This window comes from Anolis carolinensis, chromosome 5 (genome assembly GCF_035594765.1).
Source record: "Anolis carolinensis isolate JA03-04 chromosome 5, rAnoCar3.1.pri, whole genome shotgun sequence".
Lineage (NCBI taxonomy): Eukaryota > Metazoa > Chordata > Lepidosauria > Squamata > Dactyloidae > Anolis > Anolis carolinensis.
Window position 1 is genome coordinate 132,196,712 of NC_085845.1, and position 25,558 is coordinate 132,222,269.

At 40.5% G+C, this 25,558-nt stretch overlaps 1 protein-coding gene across 5 annotated transcripts in view; it reads left to right on the forward strand.

The window, feature by feature from the left end:
- Positions 1 to 14,870, forward strand: part of panx2 (pannexin 2) — a 37,642-nt gene extending 22,772 nt beyond the window's left edge. For 2 of the 5 annotated variants that reach the window (XM_008111216.3, XM_003221334.4), the window contains 2 exons: positions 5,588 to 7,039; positions 10,768 to 14,870. In XM_008111216.3, the coding sequence (XP_008109423.1) occupies positions 5,588 to 7,039; positions 10,768 to 11,144 (1,829 nt within the window). In that variant the 3' untranslated portion in view covers positions 11,145 to 14,870. Of the gene's footprint in view, positions 1 to 2,074; positions 7,040 to 7,142; positions 7,304 to 10,767 lie in introns of all 5 variants that reach the window. The other 3 variants (XM_062982281.1, XM_062982282.1, XM_062982283.1) reach the window with 3 other exon arrangements.
- The last annotated feature ends 10,688 nt before the right edge of the window (positions 14,871 to 25,558 follow it).

The window sequence follows — 25,558 nt, forward strand, 5'->3', positions numbered from 1 at the left end:
GAAGGTTTAATCCATTTATGTAATCCATGACCTGCTTTCTGAGAAACTATTAATGAAAGCGTGTGTATACCTTAGTAGCGTATGTACCCGACATTGCTTGGTTGTCAAAGGAGCCGTTACCCCCCTACTCTCCTCTTTTTCTCTTTTCCTTCCCTCATACCTTTACCCCTTTCTCTTCCTTCCCCCCCCTTTCCTTGTTTCTCCCTTTCTCCCCTTCTTTGACTTTCCTCCCACTTCTTTCCTGCCATCCTTTCCTCTCATACACAGAAGCAATCTTCTCGGTGACATCATAGAGGATCTAGCCTCACATCCAATCCGTCATCTAGCAACACCCAATCCAGTGACATCACAGCCTTTGTGATACAAACAAACAAACAAACAGACAGATAGACAGATGTTAACTTACACAGACAAGCTCCTGCCTCCACAAACAGCTATAGCTCCCACTACTCAGGATACACCAGTGTCCCTCCCTCCAATGATATTGCAGGTTATAATGAACATCATGAACATCTCCAATAGCCCTGCCAAAGTCCTCTACAAACACCATACTACCCACCACCCAAGTAAAGGCTTTCATACAGGGACATTTTCATCCTAGATTTTCTGTTTTTGCTCCACCATAGACATCCCAGTGTTCCTTACTCTCTCCATCAGTGTGGAATTTGCATGACTTGGCCCACTGTCTTTCCCATAACCTTTTCCTACTCTTTTCTATGGCACACAGCAAATAGAGGAATTGATCAGCAACTGAACATACTAGAGAGGTTTGGGGAGAATTCGCCATGATTTATAGGAGTAATAGGTACAGGGATGTGTAGTTCACCTACAATCTAAGAGCACTCTGAACTCCTCCAGTGATGGACCTGGAACTAACTTGGCACACAGAACCCTTATGACCAAGAAAAAATACTGGAGGTCTTTAGAGGGATTTATAGGAGTTGTAGTTCACCTACATCCAGAGCATGCTATGAACCCGAACAATGATGGATATGGATCAAACTTGGCATGCATACCCAATATGCCCAAATTTGAATTCTGGTGGGTTTTGAGGGGAATTGGCCTGGACATTTTGGAACTGTAGGTACTGGGATTTATAGTTCACCTGCAATCAATGAGCACTCTAAACTCCACCAAAGATAGAATTGGACTAAACTTGGTACACAAAGCCCGATGACCAGCAAAAAATACTGGAGGTCTTTGGGGAAAATTCACCATGATTTGGGGGAGCTGTAGTTCACCTACATCCAGAGAACACTGTGAACCCAGACACCAATGGATCTGGGCCAAACTTGGCACACTGACTTTATATGCCGGAATTTGATTACTGGAGGCATTTGATGGAAAATGACCTTTCTTTCTGGGAGTTGTGGTTCACCCACAACCAGAGAAACTGTGACCTCAATTGATGATGAACCTGGATCAAATTTGGCACACAGAACCCCCATGACTAACTCAAACTATTGGAGGAGTTTGAGGGGACCATAGTGGGAGTTGTAGTTTACCCTACAGCCAGAGAGCACACTGAACCACACTGACGATGCATCTAGAGCAAACTTACCCAACAGAACAAATTTTAAGTACTGATGGAGTTTTTCAGGGTTAACCTGGCATGATGTGAGTTATAGTTCACCCACACAAGCTTATACAATTTGTACAATAAAAATGACCTTTTTCAAATAACCCGGGCAACGCTGGGTACCCAAGCTAGTGTATAGATAAAGTGTGCCAGCATGAAAAATGTGCACAAACATCTTTTATCCAGCAGGTATAAGTTATGCACTAATAAAAATTCAAACAAATCTTTAAATTAGAAAAGTGACAAAGGAGAAAAGGTTTCACAACCGGTACAGAAATTGAGTGAGACCAGAATGTTGGTAAGATTCTAAGAACTACAATAAAAAGAAAATTGACAGATTTTTTTTCAGGTCCCTGACAACACATCTTTTAATAATGTTTTTTCCATGTTGTGAATTTCCCAGAAAAGGTGGATAGAGCTGATACGGTTATATTGTGGGAAACAAATGTAAGAGCTGTTTAAACTAACTAGACATATTTATAATTTATTTTCCAGAAAGAAGAGGATCCATGGCTATATTAATTTATTTACTCTTTTATACCAGTTCACAGGAACAATGGGACGCCTGCTTTATATTCAATAAAAAGAGCTATCAAATAATGCACCTATTGTGTTGTATTTTTATTCATAAGGTGTGTCCTTGGGTCAAAAAACTGCTTTCTATCCACTAGTGTAATATTATGCCACACTGAACAGGTGTGTGTCCCAAATAGAGTTCTTATTTGTTGTTCCAGCTGGTTTTGTGTGCACAGCAAGCTTTGGTTGGATTGAAAACGACAGTCTTTTGTCATGTGTCAGGCTTGTTACTCATATATAATACCTCTTTTTCAGCTGAACTCGTGGGGGCTTGCTATTTTTTACCCCATTCAGAGGTCTGTTGTTGCAATGGTCAGAGTTCCAGTCATTCAGTATTACCCAATGCCATAGAATATGCTGAAGGCAGAGCCCCCTTAAATAAAATCCCACATCCGCTTTGAACTGGGATATATGGCAGTGTGGACTCAGATAACCCAATTCAAAGCAGATATTGTGGGATTTTCTGCCTTGATATTCTGGGTTATATTGTTATGTGGAAAGGCCCTAAGTAATAAATGCCTGTTTACTGTGTCCTGTCCACGTAAACCGTAATACAGAGTTCAAGGACAAACTGGGGGGGGGGGGGGGGTGGGTCTGGGGCACCTTTTCTTCCTCTTCATCCTCCCTCAGAGGTAGCATAGTTTTGCAAGAGAAAAAACTCAGCAAATCTATAAAGCACATTTCATTTTTGAAGCTCTTTAAATGGGGAAAAAGTACACCTTAGAATCGGTGAAATACAATATATAAGTTATAATGTATTCTTATGCATGTCTCTCTGTACCCTTCCACACAGCCATATAACCCAGAATATCAAGGCAGATAATCCACAATATCTGATTTGAACGCAGTTATTTGAGTCCACACTGCCATATAATCCAGTTCAAAGGAGATGATGTGGGATTGTATACAGCTTGTGGAAGGTGCCTCTGTGTGCTTAGAGAGAAAGAGTTGTATTTTGGTAGAGCTAATTTTCTCTGATCGTGTGTGTGTGTGTGTGTGTGTGTGTGTGTGTGTGTGTAGGTGTGCATAAATACTTTCAATCATGCTTTCGTTCACCTCTCAACATGCAATATTAGATCCCATTGTAGTTTTAGGAGTGTCATTAAAGAAGAACCACAAAAAGTCATCCAGTCCTGAACAAATACATAATGATGGTTAGTAGAAACAAGCCAGTTTCAAACTTGTTTCTACTAATCATCGTTATATATAACGTGCAGGACAAATTTTGTTTTCACTAATAGTATTTACTGGTTAATCACAGTGTATGAATTAATTATAGCCTTAAACTGGTTAATCTGCAATGGAGGTGGTAATTTCTGATCTAGAGATCATACTGGGGGAGAAGAAAAATGGTGCTTGAACTCTTATTGACTTCTCCCCATACATGATTTAACATTATGTGCTAAATGTGTTATAGTACAACTTCTGTATCTGCAGGACCAGTATCCATGGTTGCATATACAAAATATGCCATCTCTAAAGATTTTCTAGGTCTTCCAGATGATTCTATAACATGCTTCTGCAAGAGGTTCACCATGGAGTTATGCTGAAAGGCCTAGTAATGCTTCGATAGCTGTCCATTCTAGGTATTTCCTAGATCAGTGGTTCTCTATCTGTGGGTCCACAGATGTTTTGGCCTTCAACTCCCAGAAATCCTAACAGCTGGTAAACTGGCTGGGATTTCTGGAAGTTGTAGGCCAAAACATCTGGGGACCCATAGGTTGAGAACCACTGTCCTAGATCCTCTGCCACAACTTTGTGCTTCTGCCAAAAGGTGTTTGTTCAGTACCCACAGCCTTGCATATTCATATGAAATCCTAGAACATATCCCTTGCGGATACAAGGATTATACAGTACTTTCTAAAATCTATACTTTAATCTGGTTCCAAGAAGATGGCGCTCAACTGACTACTTTCATCTGTTCCTTGGAGATATATTTTGTATCAGGGTGATGCTGATAGGATTGTGCAAAACCAGTCTGCTTGGCTTCTCTCCATAGGGTTTTACAGCTAAAAGCTTAGGAGTTCAAGTTGCAAAAGAGCATTATTGCTGTTAGTTATGTGGATTTCCAAGCCTGCAGCCATTTCTTGTGACACAGATACAATATGAAGGAATTGTGTCAGTTTTCCCCTGCCAGCCTGGTATTCTGTAGCAGCCAGCACTGCGGCAATTGCACTGAGTTATGATTTGGAGCCCAGTCTAGCCAGACCAATTAGAATTGAGATATGACTTAAATGTGATGTGGCGTGATGCGTTATTGTTGAAACATGCTGTGAGGAAAGTGTCACTTCTATGTAATGGTTAGAATGCATCTGTCTGCTGTGTTTGGACCTGACCTTCTTTGGAGCTGGTTTTACAAACAGCTGCTACAGTCCCAGTTGTCGGGTAATTGTAAACTATCTTTCCCTGGTTCATTACAAGTAACAGAATTAATTGCTATTAGAATAATCTGGCACAGCAAATCAGATGTGGGACTTGCTAATATTACTCAGTTTACAGCATCTAAGTCTATTAGAGATGCCCTAAGCATTTGTAAGGCAGGGCAGGATATAAGTCAAATAAATAGATTAAATTCAATTATTGTTGCTATGATCACAGAGATTTGGTTAGTTTTGGAGCTATGAGGAAGTCAGTTTGCCTCCCTAGATTATTCGGGGGGGGGGGGGGGTGTTTTGTGTCACGAGCAACTTGAGACACTGCAAGTCGCTTCTAGTGTGAGAGAATTGGCCATCTGCAAGGACGTTGCCCAGAGGATGCCTGGATGTTTGCTGTTTTGCCATCCTGTGGGAGGCTTCTCTCATGTCCCCGCATGGGAAGCTGGAGCTGACAGACGGGAAATCGCCCCGTTTCCCGGATTCGAACCACCAACCTTTTGGTCAGCAGTCCTGCCGCCACTGGTGATACAATAAGAGAGAAACTTCTCCAAGTGAATTTGCCTTGCTTCAAACTTCTAAAGAAGTAAAGCAATCAAGCTAACAAAATCATCCGTGTGTTTTTCTAAATTGCCATTATTTTTAATTATAATCTGTGCAGTTGTGAGGAGAGAGACACAAAGCATTGTTTCATATGTCAAGGGATGTGAGCCCTCATTTAGTATGCAGAAGTAGTGTCCTCTTTCTTTGTTTTCTGGAACGTATTATGATTTGCATGGGTAACAAAAGTCAAGAAAATTTGTATAAGTACATACACAATAGTCTTACTTCAACTTAATCATAGCATTTTAAGGTACGGTAGTAAGATTTCCCTGTGCTTTATATCATAATTTGGGAAGAGGATATTTTAACCTTTTGGGAATGATACATCTCTGTGCACTTGATGGTATTTTAAACATGTAATAGGCAAAAAATTGATATCGTTTATGAAATATTTATTTTGCAGAGCTCCTTTTGTAGGTTAAAATATACAGCAGTGACTTTTCTCTCTGTTATACAGAGGAGCCCATATACTGTTACACACCCCACAACTTCACGCGTGACCAAGCCTTGTATGCCCGAGGATACTGTTGGACAGAACTAAGAGATGCCTTGCCAGGAGTCAATGCCAGCCATTGGCCCTCCTTGTTTGAGCATAAGTTCCTTCCATATGCCCTGCTGGCTTTCGCTGGCATTATGTACATTCCGGCACTTGGCTGGGAATTCCTGGCCTCCACCAGACTGACGTCTGAACTTAACTTTTTGCTCCAGGAGATAGATAACTGCTACCACCGAGCTGCTGAAGGCCGTGCACCCAAAATTGAAAAACAAATTCAATCCAAGGGCCCTGGGATTACAGAGCGAGAGAAACGAGAGATCATTGAGAACGCTGAGAAAGAAAAGAGCCCGGAGCAAAATCTGTTTGAAAAATACCTGGAACGGAGAGGGCGCAGTAACTTCTTAGCCAAGCTTTATCTTGTGAGACACTTGTTCATCATCTTTCTGAGCATCATCCCAATCACTTATTTGTCCACATACTATGCTACGCAGAAACAAAATGAGTTTACCTGCGCTCTCGGAGAACCTCCCGACAAAACAAGCCATTCCAAATTACTCATCCGGGTGAACTGCAAACTGCCATCTGTTCAACTACAACGGATCATTGCTGGCGTAGACATTGTCCTCCTCTCCTTCATGAACTTGATTATTCTCATCAATTTAATCCATCTTTTCATCGTCCGCAAATCCAACTTCATCTTTGACAAACTGAACAAGGTTGGCATAAAGACTAAAAAGCAGTGGCAGAAGTCTCAGTTCTGTGACATTAATATCCTAGCTATGTTTTGCAATGAAAATCGAGACCACATCAAGTCACTGAACCGCTTGGATTTCATTACCAATGAAAGTGATCTGATGTATGACAATGTGGTGCGCCAGCTGCTTGCAGCATTAGCCCAATCCAATCACGATGTCACCCCAACCGTACGCGATTCTGGGATACAAACCATAGATCCCAGCATTGATCCCACAGACATCGACCCTAATGAGCACCTGGTCATTAAGCGACCTCGAAAGAAAATGAAATGGATACCAAGTACAAATCCTCTTCCTCAACCATTTAAAGAGCAGTTAGCAATTATGAAAGTTGAAAACAACAAGCCTGAGAAGCCAAAACCAGTGCGTCGGAAAACCGCAACAGACAGTCTGGTTGCTCCTTTGCTTGAGTCCAACTCAAAAAACTCCCAGACATCTTTGTCCCAAAAAACTGTATCCAGCACCCTCTCCAGCACAAGTGGTGAGAAAAAGCACACCCGGCACTTTTCGTTAGATGTTCACCCATATATACTTAGTAGCAAGAAACCCAAGCCGGAGATTCAACCGATTACCTCTATGGCAACATCCAAAAGTCAAGGGAGTGGATTTTTAAGCCAAGAAGAGAAAGTCATAGTGCACGTCACCTCCTCTCTCAAAGGTACAGTGGTATTTCAGCTACTTTTTTATTGTGTTGAAGCCAAATGCAATTGGTAGATTTCAAAATTGCTACTTACGTTGGAGTTTTTCCTGCAATTACTCAGATGTCACTGGTTGCTGTTTCCACCTGGTTGGAATCTCACACCACAGCAGTAGCTTCTGTATTGGAGACCATGTGTGTCAGACTGGCGGAGGTAGCATGGGAAGATGTTACTGCTGCGTCATGGGATTCTGACCACACAAAAGTGGCAGCCTCACCACAGGGGTATGTATAAATCAGGTCTGAGACTAATCAACAGGTTTTTGTAGATTATGTTTGCAAAGAATAATCATGTGTAATCTTGGGACTTGCCACTCACACAAGATGTGTGAGTAGTCATTTTTAAAAATCTGTCGATTTTAACTTGTGTTTCCAGAGGGAAAATTGTCCCTAAGGTCAATCTACACCCTCAGGTGACTCAATCTAGAATCACATTATGCCGTTGGCAAGCCAATGGAAGTACAGTAGAGTCTCATTTATCCAACACTCGCTTATCCAACGTTCTAGATTATCCAACGCATTTTTGTAGTCAATGTTTTCAATATATCGTGATATTTTGGTGTTAAATTTGTAAATACAGTAATTACAACATAACATTACTGCGTATTGAACTACTTTTTCTGTCAAATTTGTTGTATAACATAATGTTTTGGTGCTTAATTTGTAAAATTATAACCTAATTTGATGTTTAATAGGCTTTTCCTTAATGCCTCCTTATTATCCAACATATTCGCTTATCCAACATTCTGCTGGCCCGTTTATGTTGGATAACTGAGACTCTACTGTAGCTGTACTTCAGATATTTACTTCACTTCAAAGGGCAAGAAGCTCAGATTCTGAGCAGAGCCAGAATAAATGCAATATACAAAGTAGGGTGGAATCATATAAAAAAGCAAAATTTGGCCTCTGGGTTTGAAGTTTTCATTTCTCATATAATTTGTAAGTAAATCAAATTGCATTTTAAACTAAGTGCTAGGGCATTAAAAAGCACTAATCCAAAATAGCCATATAAACCTGTTCTATCATTTTAAAAAAGATCAAAAACACTTTAATATTTTGTTATCATTTACAGGTATGTAAAGAACAGAAATAATAAGATTTATACCAATCTGTCATGGCTTCCACCAGAAAATCTTTGAAATTCAGGACTATTGCTGATCCACTGAAAAATGAATAGTTAAAGCAGTTGAATGCTAGACTATTGATATGCCCCTAAATCAGAAGTAGGGAGTCGTGGACCTCCAGATATTTTTCCCTACCTCCAATTCCCATTCAGCACAGCCAGCATAGCCAATGATAAGAAGTTGTGGATGCTATACTCCAAAACATTTCAAGAGGCAACATTTCTCAATTCTTTGATTGCAAGATTTTACTTTAACTGCCATGGCTCCATCCTATGGGATCCTGGGACATGTAGTTTAAGAGTGGAGTATTCAGAATTCTCAGCCAGAGAACTTGAGTGCCTCACCAAACTACAAACCCCAAGATACAATGATTCAGCCATGACAGTTGAAGTAGAATTTTGGTGCTATAACTTTGTAATGTGAAGTTTTTACACAGACTTTAGAACCAAACTTGGGGACCATGCCCAGTGCCCACAATATAAGCTTAGAATTGCCATTCTTAATACAAATCTCCGTACTTGTTTATAAAAAAATGATTTAAAAAGAACCAGTTGATAAACTTGAAAGGAATACTCCAACATTATGCGAACTTGTTGAACTTGATTTCATGTATGGGTGAAGAACTTTGAATAGCATAGAATTGCTCTGGAGGACCTAGAAATTGTCTAGTGAAGTGTTCTCTCTGGAGGTCCACCACAATTCTGTAGTCACCTTTCACCAGAAGTTATCCCAGAAGTTCAACCAGAAACTGATCATAGAATTGTACTGGAGGCCTAGAGAGAACACTTCTCTAATTTCTAAGTCCTCCAGAGCAATTCTCTGATATGCATCAACCCAACACACCTTCATATCAGATAAGAAAAATATGATTCCAAACTACATCAAAACTACACAAAGTGTCCCTGAACAGATCCTTCATCTACTGTACATACAAGAACAGGACAGACTTTGTCTGGTATCTAAAAGATCATACCAAAGATTCCAAGTGTATATACCTAGGAAAGTAATATTACAATTTGGGTAAAAATGATATTATTCATTAACCCTTTATTTGACTTTAGAAATATGCCCATATAGAGAATAATCTTGGATGATGATCCCAAGTTTATGTGAGGGAAGATGGTCATTAGACATTACAAATTGTGATAGCATTCTCTATGGGTTGCCTTTAGAGTTATGTATTTTTGAGGATGAAACAATATCCTCAGCAACAGAGCCTGGATGAGTCTTCAAGGCCATTTATCACTTCTGCTTCTCCCAGTCCAGGGGTCACATTTGCCTCTTACTGCAGCATCACTAGTATTTCCTCACTTCCCATAATCCCTACAGGTTTTCGTGACGTGAGAGCCTCTATCACCAAGGAGGCACCACTATATCAGCCTTTTTTTCTTTTGATAAGGAACTAGTAAGTGACTACTCCCATGACTTTTCTTCTCTCATCGCTCAGAGGCCAGCTATTTTTTGTTGCTATTCTTTCCAAATTAAGGTATATTTTTGGAATATTTTAAAATCATGGATTGATGAATCCATGGATACAGAATCCATCAATACAGAGAGTTGACTGTGCCTGTAGTGACTGGTGGATATCAGGGGCCACTGTAAGAGCAGTAAGGCTTTTGGAGGCAAATGTATCTGCTAGCCCAGTGAAGTATGGATATGGGAAGATCCTAAAGCAGGGGTCCCCAAACTTTTTAAGCAGAGGGCCGGTCCACAATCCTTCAGACTGTTGAGGGGCCGAATTATCATTTGAAAAAACAAACAAACAAACAAACAAATTCCTATGCATAATGCACATGTCTTATTTGTAGTGCAGCAACAACAACAACGAAAGAATACAATATTTAAAAATGAAAACAATTTCAACCAACATAAACTTATTAGGATTTCAATGGAAAGTGTAGGCCTGCTACTGGCCAATGAGATAGTCAAGTTAATTAGGATTGTTGTTGTTGTTGTTGTGTGCCTTCAAGTCATTTCAGACTTTGGCCGAGCCTAAAATTAATTATTTATTTACTGCATTTATTTACTACATTTATATCCCACCCTTCTCACCCCGAAGGGGACTCAGAGCAGCTGTATGTACATACAATATATTATATTATTAGCATAACACAATATTAGCATTATATATTACTATATTGAACTATACCACTATACTATTATATAATATGTAATTTATAACATATAATTAATATTATTATATGGTATTACTATTAGTATTATATTGTATAACATAAGATTATCAATATTATATGTATATACATTATATTATATTATTAAGACTGATATAAAAATATTATATTATAAAACTGAGGGCGGGGGCCAGGTAAATGACCTTGGAGGGCCGCATCTGGCCCCCGGGCCTTAGTTTGGGGACCCCTGTCCTAAAGCAACCCATAATTGTTAAACTGTGATTGAACATCAAGGGACACAGAAGACTGTGACTCCTCAGCCAACTTTGAGAGACGAGAAACATGAAATGTTAAGGGCCAAAATTGATCTCAAGGCAGTATGAAAAGTGGACAGAGTGGTGAAAATTTATTATGCATTTTGTTTCTCTTTCAGACTCTTCCATTCCTGGCAAAGATACCCTTTACTCACACGACACATGCAGAACTGTGCCTGCTGCTGCAGCTTTTCTCACCTGTAACCACAATCATATAGCAACTGCTGGTGTTGCAACAAAGGTCATTTTGCCCCAGGTCAGCAAGGCAGAGCCCATGCCCACCCTGAACTGTAACCCAACGCACCCTCTTCTGCATATCAATACTTTGTATGAAGACCACGAAGAAGAGGTATCGGACCTTATAGCTGATTCGTTAGACAATACAATTCACTCACCAACCGAAGCAGGGGATATTATCTCCATACCTTCCACGAAGCAAATCATGTTGGCAACCTTTGATGAGCCATTGACAATAGTGAACTCCATAGAGTATTGACGGCCACAAGCTGATCCTGATCAAAGCTTGAGCCTGATACCTCACCACTCAGTACCACTGTAATGTGAACCATGCTGCCCCACAAATGGCACACACTGCATGAGCCTGGAGTGCTGAAACACAGTCCATAGGTTTCATTAATACTCCAGATCGGTTGTTCAGGGTAGTGTCATGTCTGCTATCAATAGCTTGCAGAATACAATGATAATAATAAGATTGCCAACCAAATTATTCTATGCTTGGAGTATGCAAGAAACAAAGCACAAAGACATTTAGCTGTAGCTTCATGAATTCAGTGTGGATTACTCCAACTATTCAACTATCTAAAGCGTTTAAGTGCATGTCACACAGTGTTTCTTAAACAAAGCACTTATAGCCTTGGTGGTCCAGCTCACTATATAAAGTAATGAAGCACATGAACATGTACAATATTTATTCTTCCATTTTAAAGAAAGCATAAAATTGTGTTTTGTTTTTAAAGTTTGAAAAAGATAGGGGTTTAAAAAAAGAAAAGAGCAAAGACTTAAATCCAATTGGTGGTCCCAGCTAGAGTCTACTTATTGAATCCATTGCAAATGTTACGTCAACACTTACATAAATGTCAGGGATTCACTAGGTCTTTTCTACCTGGGGTTGGTATCTAGCGACCTCACCTCACAAGGAGGGGAAAGTAGGGAGAGTCGTCTTATTGTTTCTATTATTGTTTGATGGAGCCCATGAAATGATGCAGAACTGCTTCCAGTCGATTTCGTGTTTGAAGTGTATATATATAGAAAAGGAGACTTGTGAAGCCACAGAGGAATCGACTCCACTGCTCTCCCTGCACATAGAAATGACGGAAACCCATTATTTATGGTGGAATGGAGCTGTTGGATTTTAAGGTGGATGGGCACTATTGTTAAATTCTCCATTTTCTTTGGAAACAGAAGACCACTAAATGCCACACTTAGAAGACGATTCCCCCACATCTCTCTCCCCTTGTGGGATGAAGTCCTAGGTCATCGTTTCTATGTTAACCTTACATTGGTTCACAGGTATTGGGCTTGCCAGCTGATTTTAACGGCCAACTTGACCCTCACCAGCATACATATCAAAAGTTGAAATCTGTCAGACTGCTGCACTTACAGATGAGGAACTCAAGAGCTACACCCTGCCCTTTAATATGTTTATATGTGCTGTGACAGATGATGAAAATGAAGAGTTTATTTTTTTAATGTCTATTTTATTGTGACCAGGAGAGTTTTATTGAATATGAAGTTATCTTTCAGCAGAGTAGTTGAGATGGGGTGGTGATCCTATAACTATTTATTTTTGTCATGGTGAAGTCTGCAAATCAGACTAGAAACTTCCTAGGATGCTTCACTGATGTGAAGAATATTTCAGTGCTGCTAAAATACCCAATATGAGCTAGTTGACCCAATGACGTAGAATTGCAGAGCATTATTTCTTGATTTGTTTTTTTAGGATTTATCTACACTACAGTTTTCCACAGATAAAACACCTTTGATTCTTCCAGCTTGTAATGTACTTGCATTACAATATTTGTTTCTGATCAAGAGCTAGGTGTGGATACAGCACATGATTCTGGGGGAAAGAATATTTTTTGAGAAAATGCATTGAATCTTTTTCTCACCCCTCTTTTCTATAAACATGACACGACACATAATTTTCTTAAAATATCCAGCACTATTTATCTGTGATATCGCCTATTTCTTGCCCGTTATTCCCCATAACAGTACAAGGTCAGGAACATTGTGAGGGATGTAAAATGGCAGGTAGGTTAATTGTAATTTCATCCTCACAAAAGGGTCTTCTCTGGGGAATTTCCATGAAATTTATTTCCCACAACAATAGTAGAATATTTTGGAGGAGGCCGCTGCATACAGCTTTTGACACTGCGTCACTTGAAGCATAGGGATCACATGTTGAAATGATGCCCATATTTTAAAAATACATATAAAAACTTGTATGAAGAATATTACCCATGTCTTATATGCTGCCTTTCCCCAAGCAGGGATACTTTTCAAACATGGTAATTCTTTCCCACAGTCTGAAGTGCGGGATGGATGGACAAATGGGGTATTTCTATACTACAAAATGTTTCTGCACATTGGAATATGACTTCAGAAATGTCAACAGATTCCATGACCATTCCATTTTTACATAGGTAAAGGTAAAGGTTTTCCCCTGACATTAAGTCTAGTTGTGTCTGGCTGTGGGGGTTGGTCCTCATTTCCATTTCTAAGCTGAAGAGCCGGCGTTGTCTGTAGACACCTCCAAGATCATATGGCCGGCATGACTGCATGGAGCACTATTACCTTCCTGCCGAAGTGGTAACTATTGATCTACTCACATTTGCATGTTTTTAAACTGTTAGGTTGGCAGAAGCTGGGGCTAACAGCAGCAGCTTACTCTGCTCCCCGGATTCGAACCGTCAACCAAGTTCAGCAGCTCAGTGGTTTAACCTGCTGCACCACCGGAGGCTACCCATTTTTACATAGCTGAAATGGTAAATACCCATTGAAAATATCCATTAAAAACATTGAGGTGCCCATATGTAGAAACTCACTGAATGACGCTTGGCAGGTCATACTTTCTCAGTGGTAGAGAAAGGCAATGACAAATCTTTGTCTAAATCTTGCTTTTTAAAAATGATATGCTCACCATAAGCCAGAGTGGACTTGAAGTCACATACAACAAACCATGCTTTAGCTCTTCTTTAGTCCTCCATCCCTTCTAATAATCTGGTTGTTCTGGTAAGAGCTGTTTTGTCCTTTGAGAGTAATTTCCAATGTGTTTGGACATTCCCCTCAGTAGACCTCTCCTTTATCACGAGGGTCAACACAAGCATATAGGACATCCAGAACAGGATGCCCTGTAATAGGGTTAAATCTGGATCGAATCTAAAGTAGCGGGTAGAATTGTGCTGCGTATTATTTCAGGCTGCTAATAATTATGACATCAGAATGTAGAATTATATCCCTGTAATATTTATGGATTTTGTAAAATTTAGAATAAATGTTCATATAGATGTTAGGCTGAGCAATGAAAAGATGCAAACCCAATTCTGGACGGGTCTCACTTCCAAATCTCCAGACACTTCTGATCAGTGTGGAGTTGCTAAAGATCAGTCATTTCCTAATCTGTGTTCATCTGTGGTAAACTAGTACTGTGGAAAAGCCTGATGTAGCAAATCTCTTAAGTCCTTGACTAGCTTTAAACCCAGGTGTAGCCTCATTGAAAGCCAACGGGATGCAGGTTCAAAGGTAAAACACCATGCTTATTAGCTATCCCAGGGCATATAATATGAGGATAATTAATGTGCAGTACGTGCTGTCATTTCCATAACACCGTTTGCCTTGCTTGGCCCTAAGGTACATCTTCACGACTGGTTTCTTCCTATAACATTTAATGTGTGAGTTTCCTAGATTGACTGTAACTTTCAAAGGGCCCACTGAAAACAGCATGCAATAACTGTTCTTGACAAATTTCCCTTGGAGGGAGGGCTTTGTTCTGTTTTCAGTTCAAGTAATATTAAAGAAAAAGCAAGGATTCCTCTTGAAATGACAAAACATTTCTGCATGGTGATAGAAAAACAACAACACTGCACAGGTCTATGGGTCTATGTTCTTGAGTATGTTTAATTTATTTTACCTCAGAAATAAATATGACACAAGTATTTATTGAAACTAGCACTGAAAGCAAATAAATATTATCTCAATACTGTTCATGTGTACTGTTTTATAATTTGCATAGTCGTCTGTTGTGAAAAGAGAGCTCATTCAAAAAAGTAGTATGGTTATTTCTCTCAATTGTGTAACACAGGACTGGATGCTGAACAAAATAATAATAAAAATACAGGTCTTTTGCACTCCAGGCCTGGAAACACCTATGACCACTGCATCACACAAGAGTCCAGGAATATAAGCAAACAATTTATTGTAAATATCATTAAAAGCATATCAAAAAGCAGGGACAAGAATGGAAGATATAGAATCCAAAAAGGTTTAGCAACAGGTGATGACCAAAAAACAATCCAAATGTCTGATAAAGTTCCAGAGGTGACATTGTCCAGGAATAGCCAGAAATTACAGGTACAACATAAATCCATAAGCAAAAAAGGTTTAACTAATAAAACTTGAACATGAGTACATGAACAGGAACATGGAAAATTTCTAGGATTAAAATCCCAAACCAAAGCTTGACTTGAACCAAGAGCAAGAGAACTCAGGCTTAGCTTCTCCCTCTAAACACAGCATTGCCTGAACTGACTTTAAGATAAACAACTTGTTGTTTAATAGCCACCCGTGAAAGCATTACGTCTGCTGTGAACTTTCCCCCCAACTTTCCCACGTAATCTCTCAGCCCAGCGTAATCTATTTTCGACTCTGATTTGTAAAGAAAGATTTTTGTTGATCTCTGTAGTTACAAGTGGTTTCTGCTGTGAACCCTCCTTATCACTCAGCTCTTCATTCAATTCCTTATCTGCTGTTACTACTAGCTCCTCAAACTGACCTTGAGGCCTTGCACTTTCAGAGCCAGTTTTCTCACAGAGAGAAATATTTCCCAGACTTGAGCCCTCATAACTTTGTGTCCCAGTAAAGCCCACAATCCTCTCTAAATCATCAGTGAAACCATCAGCCTCTGTCTGATTTACAACAAGGTCCTGACACTGGCTTGCAATCCACTTATGGAACAATAGCAGCTTCAAGCAAAAAGAAAAAATACATCTCATTGTCCAATTTGGGTTTCCATATTCAGGTTTCTCAGAAACCTCTGGCATAGCTTTTAGACTGGAGAGAAAATTGAGAACATTCTGAACAATCCGTCTCCACAATAATTAATTGTAATGGTTTTATCAAAGCACATTAAAAATGACATGACATTGTTTTATAATTCTGACATTTCTGTACAATGGCAATGAAAAGCACTTTGAAAGACAACAGTCTTATTTCTATTTTTAATGCATGTTGCCTGAGATATGAACATGTGCCAGCGCTTATATAAATTAGCGCAAAAAGATGATTAAAGACTCAGTATCATTAGTTAGAAATGGCTTTTGGATGGAGTGTGGACATCTGCTCCCACTTTTCTCCTGGCATCTAGCTGACTTCTGATGGGAAAGCAAACTGCTTGCCAAGGTACAGTAGAGTCTCACTTATCCAACATTCACTTATTCAACGTTCTGGATTATCCAATGCATTCTTGGAGTCAATGTTTTCAATATATCATGATATTTTGGTGCTTAATTCGTAAATACAGTAATTACTACGTAGCATTACTGCATATTGAACTACTTTTTCTGTCAAATTTGTTGTATAACATGATGTTTTGGTGCTTAATTTGTAAAATCATAACCTAATTTGATGTTTAATAGACTTCTCCTTAATTTCTCCTTATTATCCAACATATTCGCTTATCCAACGTTCTGCCAGCCCATTTATGTTGGATAAGTGAGACTCTATTGTATATGTCATGTACACAGTCTTTGAGAATAGGGGTATACCTCAATTAACAAAGCAGATGTGATCCAGGACCTTCGTTCATTTGCAGAAAATTTGGGACCAGAGAAAGAAATGACATGGAAATAATAGGGACAGATTAAAAGTAAAAAAGTGAATGAGAAGAACAATTCACAATGTTTCAGCCATTTTTTTAAAATTTAGACCAATAGATGCATTTGAAAGGAAATCATCAAAGCAGGTAAGCTTTGCATAAATAAAAACATGATGTTTAGGTGCGTAATTTGTAAAAATCATAATGTAATTTGATTTTTAATAGGCTTTTCCTTAATCCGTCCTTATTATCCAACATTTTTGCTTATCTAACATTCTGTCAGCCCGTTTATGTTGGATAAGCGAGACTCTACTGTATGTACCTTTAAACAATCATTTATTATGGCATTATACAACCTTGACACACAGGCTGGATCTACACTGTGGTATAATCCAAATTATCTCCTTGGAACTGGATTATACGTCTACACTGCCACATAATCCAGTATAGATAGCAGTGTAGATGGGGCCTGAGTGGCATACATTTGCAGGCTGCATGTGACTGACAGAAGGAAGTGAATTTCCCTTCTGAGACATAGATTCCTCTCACAGAGGTGGATTTGCCAGCTTTCTCTGAAATATAGCCTACAATATCAAATACTGTATTCATTGGCATTCTCCCATCCATGTATTAAGCAGGGCTGATCCTATTTCGCTTCCAAGATCAGAATTCAGGTTCCCTTCTCACTGTATTTCAGCCATATTCACACACACATGCAAAAGTATGTCCCTTAAAAAAAGGATGGGATTCAGTCCAGATCAGCATTTTTATGCCAATAATATCCACAATATATAGCCTAGTATGAGCTTTGGATCATCATCAAATTATTCAACCACACCACCAGCAATAAAAGCAACAGTCATGCAATGGCAAAAACAACCTAGCAACCTGTTGTTGTTGTTGTCATTATTATTATTATTATATTATGACACAGCAAACAAGATAGATATGCTGGATTTTGTTTCACAAAATCACAAGTCGAACACTTCCCAAGTGTCTAGGACTGTGTGATGTATTTTCGGATGATGCGTGCAGATCCCAGTAGGGTGGCCTTTTGCAGTTGGCAGATCGTGATTTTGTCAATGTCTATTGTTTCCAAATGCCGGCTGAGATCTTTTGGCACGGCACCCAATGTGCCGATCACCACTGGGACCAGATTATTATTATTATTATTATTATTATTATTATTATTATTATTATTATTATTATTATTATTTCCAATTATTTGATTGGAATAATCAAATACAAAGTCATGCTAGTCTTGATATATCTGAATCATCTAGCATCCTTGAAACTGGGGGCCCTTCCAGACAGGCCCTATATCCCAGGATCTGATGCCAGGTTTTCTGTTTATCCCAGATTGTCTGACAGTGTGGACTCATATAATCCAGTTTAAAGCAGAAAACCTGGGATCAGATTCTGGGCTAAAGGGTCTATCTGGAAGGGCCTGTGCCCCCTTCTGCACTACCATATAAAATCCAGATTATCTGCTTTGAACGAAATAATATGATAGTTAGACTCAGATAATGTGGATTACCTGCTTTGATAATCTGGATTATATGGCAGTATAGAAGGGGCCTGAACAAGTATTTCATATAATTTCTTTGATGAAGAAGATTGTGGGTTCATCCACACTGACTGCTTAGGTCAGATTTGAACCAGTTTTGCTGGGCGGATGAATAGATTAAAACGTCTGAAACAGTTCTGAGGCCAGGAAAGTGGTTACATTAGCAATAGAAAGTGGCCTCAGTCTAATTCCAGAATCCATGACTTCACAATCGAAGCCTATATTTTCTGTCTTCCTGATATATATGATGTTTTAAAATGTAATTTTCAGTTGCAATCTTGAGTTCATTAGTCTGCATAAATTTGAATTTCAAACAATGGGTTTCTAAGCTAAATCATATGCAAAAAGGAAGGAAGAATGTGACAAAAAAGTCTTAATATCTTTTTTGTCACATCCTTCCTCCCTTTTGCCATACTGTGCTCAGTACAACTGAAAATGTGTTCCTAATCGCCACTTGATTCGTGTTCGACCAGATGGATGCAATTTATCCATTCTAAAAGAATGAGGCCTGACCCCTTGTGGACAAATAGATCCAAATATACAACGTACCTGATGAACTGGGCAGCTGTGCAAAAAAAAGTTTATGTTGAATAAAATTTGTTAATCTCCAAGGTGTCACAAATAACAATTCCTTCAGCACAAATTCTCTCTATACACATAATAAAATTGAAAATAGGTATGTGCGTGTGTGCGTTTCCACAGACAGCTATAGCTCCCAGTACTCAAGAGACACCAATGGCCCTCCCTCTAATGGCATTGGAGGGAGCACCATGAACATGTTCAAGAGTCCTGCCAATATCCTCCGCAAACACAATATTGCCCCCACCCAAGTGAAGGCTTTCCTGCCAGGACAATTTCATCCTAGATTTTCTTTTTTTCCTCCATCACAGACATCCCAGTGTTCCTTACTCTCTCCATTGGTATAGAATTTGTATGACCCTGCCCACTGGCACACAGCAAGCAGAGGAATTGATCAGCAACTGAACATACAACTAAAGAGGTTTGGGGAGAATTCACCATGATTTATAGGAATTGTAGGTACTGGGATGTATAGTTCACCTGCAATCTAAGAGCACTCAGAACTCCACCAACGATGGACCTGGAACTAACTTGGTACACAGAACCCCCATGACCAACAAAAAATACTGGAGGCCTTTGGGGGAAATTCATCTTGATTTGGGGGAGTTGTAGTTCACCTACATCCAGAGAGCACTGTGAAGTCAAACACTGATGGATCTGGACCAAACTTGGCACACATACCTGATATGCCGAAATTTGATTACTGGGGGGGGGGGGGGGGGGTTGAGGGGAACTGGCCTTCCTTTCTGGGAGATGTAGTTCATCCACTGTGACCTCCACCAATGATGGACCTGGACCAAACATGACACACAGAACCCCCATGACTAACTCAAGCCCCTTCCACACAGCTGAATAATATCCCACATTTTCTCCTTTGAACTGGAATATATGGCAATGTGGACACAGATAATCCAGTTCAAAGCAAATATTGTGGGATTTTCTGCCTTGGTATTCTGGTTAGGGTCCCAGTGTAAAAGAGTGTAGTGTAGAAGACCCAATTAATAACGAATAGATGTCCCAAATAATAAAAGATAACTGCCACCGATTAGTGGAAATGCAGCCACCACTGTGTGGAGAGACACCTTTAGATTATAAAAGTGTTCAACCACCCAATAGCTCAGAGGAAGACTTTTACTTTATTCGGTGTTAAAATGGTAGTGCAATTGTGCTGAGGGAGTCTATAGACGACAGAGGCTTTGATGTAAAAAGAACAATATCAAGTTTATTCAAGCTTGGTGGTTACAAAAGATGTTTCTCTTAGAAGTATTCTTACTAACAGTTACAATACTAGAATAAGATGAATCAAACTCTCTAAAGTATCCCTTCTTTTACTTAAAGTAGTTAAAACTTCTTCCTCTGCTCCTTTCTAAACTGTTACTTCAATGGATCTCTGTGAGTCCAGCTGGGATTAGTTCCCAAAGTCTGAAACTTGGACTATCCAGTGACTTCAAACCACAGTCACCCCTGTGATATACTATCACAGAATCTCTGTGCCTTTCCAGGACACAGACTACATTAAATAAGTCACCAAATTTATTTGAAACCAACTCAAAATGAACAATTGAATCTCCTTGATCTCATCAACCTGGAATCAATCTTCCCTGTGCCTCATCAGAGCACAGACTGAGGCTTCACTTTTAAAAACCTCTTCACTTCTCCTCCCCTCGGCAGATGGCTCCGCCCACATCTCCATGGCAACTGCCTCAGAGGAGAGCCACTAAATGGCTGCCGCTGTCTCACACCTACCCAACCAAACCAAACCAAAAGCACATAGTTAAACACAACAAACATGAATACAAAACTCATACTTCATTACACCCAGGTTCAAATCCCGGGAGCGGAGTGAGCGCCCGCTATTAGCTCCAACTTCTGCCAACCTAGGAGTTCGAAAACATGGATATAAATAAACATAATGATAAGAATAACTATAATCATAATCATAGGGAGAGAGAGATTACATGCTCTATTCAAACATCTGCAGAAGTGGCTCCTTTCCTGGGGTTGATGAAGCAACTGTTCACACACAAAATGACAATTGCTGGACATTCACCAAATCCCATTTCCACCCCATTCCACCTGAATCCTGATACAAAGAGGAGGGCCTGAATTTTTTAAAATTACTTTTTCCAAAAAGTGCACAGGAGATGACAGAACAATTGTTCTTTTATTATGTTCTCTCGCCCCCACCTGTCTTTGATATCAGATTGGCATTGCTCTTGACTTTGACAACAGGAAGACAGTAGTTATGTCTTTTTGTGTGTGTACATAATGATGGCTTTATGAATGAATAGGGGTACAAAAAGAACAATAAGATAAGGACATATTGCATAAGCGTGCTAATAAGGAAGCATGGAGTTGAATGGGGTAGTTATGGCAGAACTAGAAATGTTTGCCTTGTAAACCATCCTTTTGGGAGACATCCCATTACTTTGTCAGTATTTGCTTCAGTATAACGTCCTGAACTGTTCTGGTGTTTTGTGCTTTGTTTGTTTTTTTTCTTGGCAGAACATGATCAATCTGAAGAGGGACATGGCAGTTTTTGCTTTCCAAGAGCTTAATCATCTCTTCCACTGCATTTCTGAGGACAGACTCTTTGGCTGCAGACAGCAAAGGAGAATTTAAAAAAAGTGAATGGTGGTATTGTCAGATGTTCCAAGAGTCTAATAACAACAGAAACGTGTATGAGGGGATTTATACCATGTAGAGACTCTGCCCAGTGCTCATTCCAGTAACATATGCCAACTCCACTCTCATTCATTCAATTGATTGTGTTTCTCTCCTGAGCTAAGTTTTCTAGACCTGACAAATATGTTCTGTCCTCAGTGTTTCATTGGGAGGGAACATTCCTTAGCAATTTTTTTCTTTTTGGATGGGGTACATGTACATATGCAGTCTTTGGGACTTTCTGGAGAATGCCCCTCTTAGTTCTCAATGGTCCTGTTACCACTATTGGTTCTCAATGAATGTGGTCACTATTATATATATGTGTGTGCCCTATTATGTTATGACGACATCATGAATTTCATAGGGTTTTCTTAGGCAAGGAATGCTGACAAATCAAAATGGTAAAAAGTGTGGAAGCCAAGTCTTATGAGGAGTGGCTATAGGAAGAGAGCAAAATTGTTTTCAGCTGCTCTAGTGACCTCATATAATAATAATAATAATAATAATAATAATAATAATAATAATAATAATAATAATAATTTTATTTTTGTACCCCGCCACCATCTCCCCAGGGGGACTCGAGGCGGCTCACAGATATAAAACCAGCATACAGTGATATCAAATATAAATATCAAATACAAAAACACACAAATAAATTTAAAAGGCATTAAAAATCACAATCATTATAAAACACATGAAATCACAGCAATAAAAACATAAAATGAGCTGGGCAAAGTGCACTGAGTGAAACTTGTAAACAAGAAGGAAGTTAAGGTGCTACAAGGTCATGGGAAGAGCCTTAAACCGGGGTGAACTCTGAGGCTATGTCAAGGAGTTAACCAGCAGGTACAACTGGTCAGAAGAAACCGCTAGTACAAGGGTTTAGCATACAGTGGGCGGTACTTCTTCAAAGGTCTGTTTGAAGAGCCAGGTTTTCAGGCTCTTCCTGAACACTTCCAAGGTGGAAGCTTGCCTAATTTCCCTGAGGAGTGCGTTCCAGAGCCGGGGGGCCGCCACGGAGAAGGCCCTCTCCCTCGTCCCCACCAACCGCACTTGTGATGGAGGCGGGAGCGAGAGGAGGGCTCCCCCGATGAACGAAGGGATCGTGCGGGTTCATAGGGGGAGATGCGGTCAGAAAGGTAAGTGGGTCCCAAACCGTTCAGGGCTTTGTAGGTCAACACCTGCACCTTGAATTGGGTCCGGAAAATAAACGGCAGCCAGTGGAGCTCCTTAAACATGGGAGTGGACCGCTCCCTGTAATTCACTCCTGTTAGGAACCTGGCTACCGCCCGCTGAACTAGTTGGAGTTTCCGGGCTGTTTTCAAAGGCAGCCCCACGTAGAGCGTATTGCAATAATCCAATCTAGAGGCACGGACCACCGTAGCTAGATCAGACTTCATGAGGTATGGTCACAGCTGGCGCACAAGTTTTAGTTGTGCAAAGGCCCTCCCGGCCACCGCCGACACCTGAGCATCAAGCGTCAGTGATGAGTCCAGGAGGACCCCCAAGCTGCGGACCTGCGCCTTCAGGGGGAGTGTGACTCCGTCAAGCACAGGTTGCCACCCACTACCCCGATCAGATATGCGACTGACCTGGAGGACCTCTGTCTTGTCGGGATTAAGCTTCAGCCTATCCGCCCTCATCCAGCCCATCACAGCCGCCAAGCACTGGTCCAGTACCCGAGGGGTGAATTTGCCTGTTGTATGCCAGTTCCTCTCAACTCTTGCCATGGAGCCCTCCTCACGATGTGCATCTACTTCTATTAAGGTTCTATGGCAAAAGGGTAAAGGAAGCAGCATATGCCACCACCATGACAACACTAGAGGCTTCCTATGTTGCATTTGTAACAACGGGGGGAAGCCAAGTGGCAGACACTTCCCCTCATGGGATGGGGTCAAGGGTAAGTTGAGCAATGTGCGGTGTGGGACAACGGGTTATCCATGACCCTGGCTGGGCTCCCATGGATTTGTCACCATGTGTGGCGAATCCGTAGGTTAACATGATAAAGTTCCTAGAGATTAAGGTTGAGGCTACACTGTAGAACTAATGACGTTTGATACCACCTCAATAGCCATGGCTCAGTGCTGTGGGATCATGGGACTTTTATTTAGTGAGAGAGTCACCATAAAACAGAAATGACTTCAAGGCACACAACTGACCGCATAGTACAAGAGAAAACGATCAGGACATGTGCTCTGAGCTGCAGCTTCATGAATATGCAAAATGCATTCATCCCCTCCTCTGGTTCTCTTTGTGTTTTTTATAATTCGCAGTTGAAAAAGCCATTGACGCAGCCACCTGTGTTTTTCAGCCCAGGATACCACAGTATTTCCTGTCTTAAGATCCTTTGGGTTCCTGCCATACAAAGCAGAGCACAGCATGGGCTAATCTCATAGAAGAGTATTGTTTTTCAATGAGGACGGTGCAGTGATACGACCTTTATAGCTGAGTGCAGAAACTCCTTGTCATAAACAAAACCAAACACTTGTTCCATTCACGTGTGAAGGAGAGCTTGGAATGATCATGAAAGGACTCTGATGAGGTCTGATGGCGTAGTGGACTAAAGCCTCGTGACTTGAAGGTTGGGTTGCTGACCTGAAAGCTGCCAGGTTCGAATCCCACCCGGGGAGAGCGCGGATGAGCTCCCTCTATCAGCTCCAGCTCCATGCGGGGACATGAGAGAAGCCTCCCACAAGGATGGTGAAAACATCAAAACATCCGGGCGTCCCCTGGGCAACGTCCTTGCAGACAGCCAATTCTCTCACTCCGGAAGCGACTCAAATAGCTCCCGAAACGGAAAAAAAAGCAGCATGCTGGGATGAGCACCCTTGCTATTGCACATTTCTGCATTTGCACAACTACACTACAGTTGTACTTCCACATAACCTTGTTACTCTACGCTCCTTTGCTTCCACTGCTCATATACACACACATGCAATTTCACAATTCCAGCTCAGGTTAGCCAAACAAATTTGAAATAAAAACCAATTTTTTAAAAAAAAAACTGCCTTGGGGATAGTAAAGTGGAGGAGTGAGATTAGCCACCTTATCACATTAGTATTTGCCATGCATCATGGCAAATCTCGAGCCGCAGTGGTGTAATGGGTTAAACCCTTGTGCTGGCTGAACTGCTGACCTGAAGGATGGGTTGCTGACCTGAAGGTTGCCGTTTTGAATCCGCAAGACAGGATGAGCTCCTGTCTGTCAGCTCTAGCTTGTGAGGACGTAAGAGAAACCTCCCAGTAGGATGGTAACACATCCAGGCATTCTCTGGGCAACGTCTCTGTAGACAGCCAATTCTCTCACACCAGTTCTCAAGTTGCTTCTGAAATGATAAAAAAAAATGGTGAATCTGTTATGTCCCAGGGAGGGGAGGGGCATGGACAACCTGTTGCCCCATGCCTTGCCTCGCCTGACTTTCCTGGAAGCCCATCCCTTAAGGGAAAGTGTCCACTGCCTGGCTTCCCCTCATTGTTTCAAAGGCAACATGATCAGAAGTAGATGTGTGTCATATAATAGGCTCCGTGGCAAAAGGGGAGAGCAAGCGGCGTACGACAAACAAATTGCCCCATCTGATGAAGTCGTACGAGATTTCATCCTAATTCAGTGCTAGAATCAAGGAAATATACAATGAGCATTCTTTGACAAATGCAATTCTCCTCTGTACATTCCATTCAAAGTTAGAAAATGTTACATTTTTGGACTGAAGCTCTCAGATGCTACCAGCTAGCACATCTACCTGGGGGTGTTCTGAAATTGCTAATTCTAGACATTAATTATTCCAGGTAATGGTTCAGCTGGAGTATTCCAGATCAGTGAAGCAGTGAATCCGCTCCAGATCTTAATCCAGGTTTTAGAAAGCTATTCAAATGGCTGAATTGTATTCCTATCATGGATTCACCATGTGGTATAGTTCTTTCAAAGATAGAACTAAATGGATTCTAGGCCGCAGTAGCATGGAAGCCACCAGCCAATTATTGCTGATTAATTCAGTTGTTAATTCCTGTATATTTATGTTATTTACATAGTTTGAGCTTATATTCAGGTC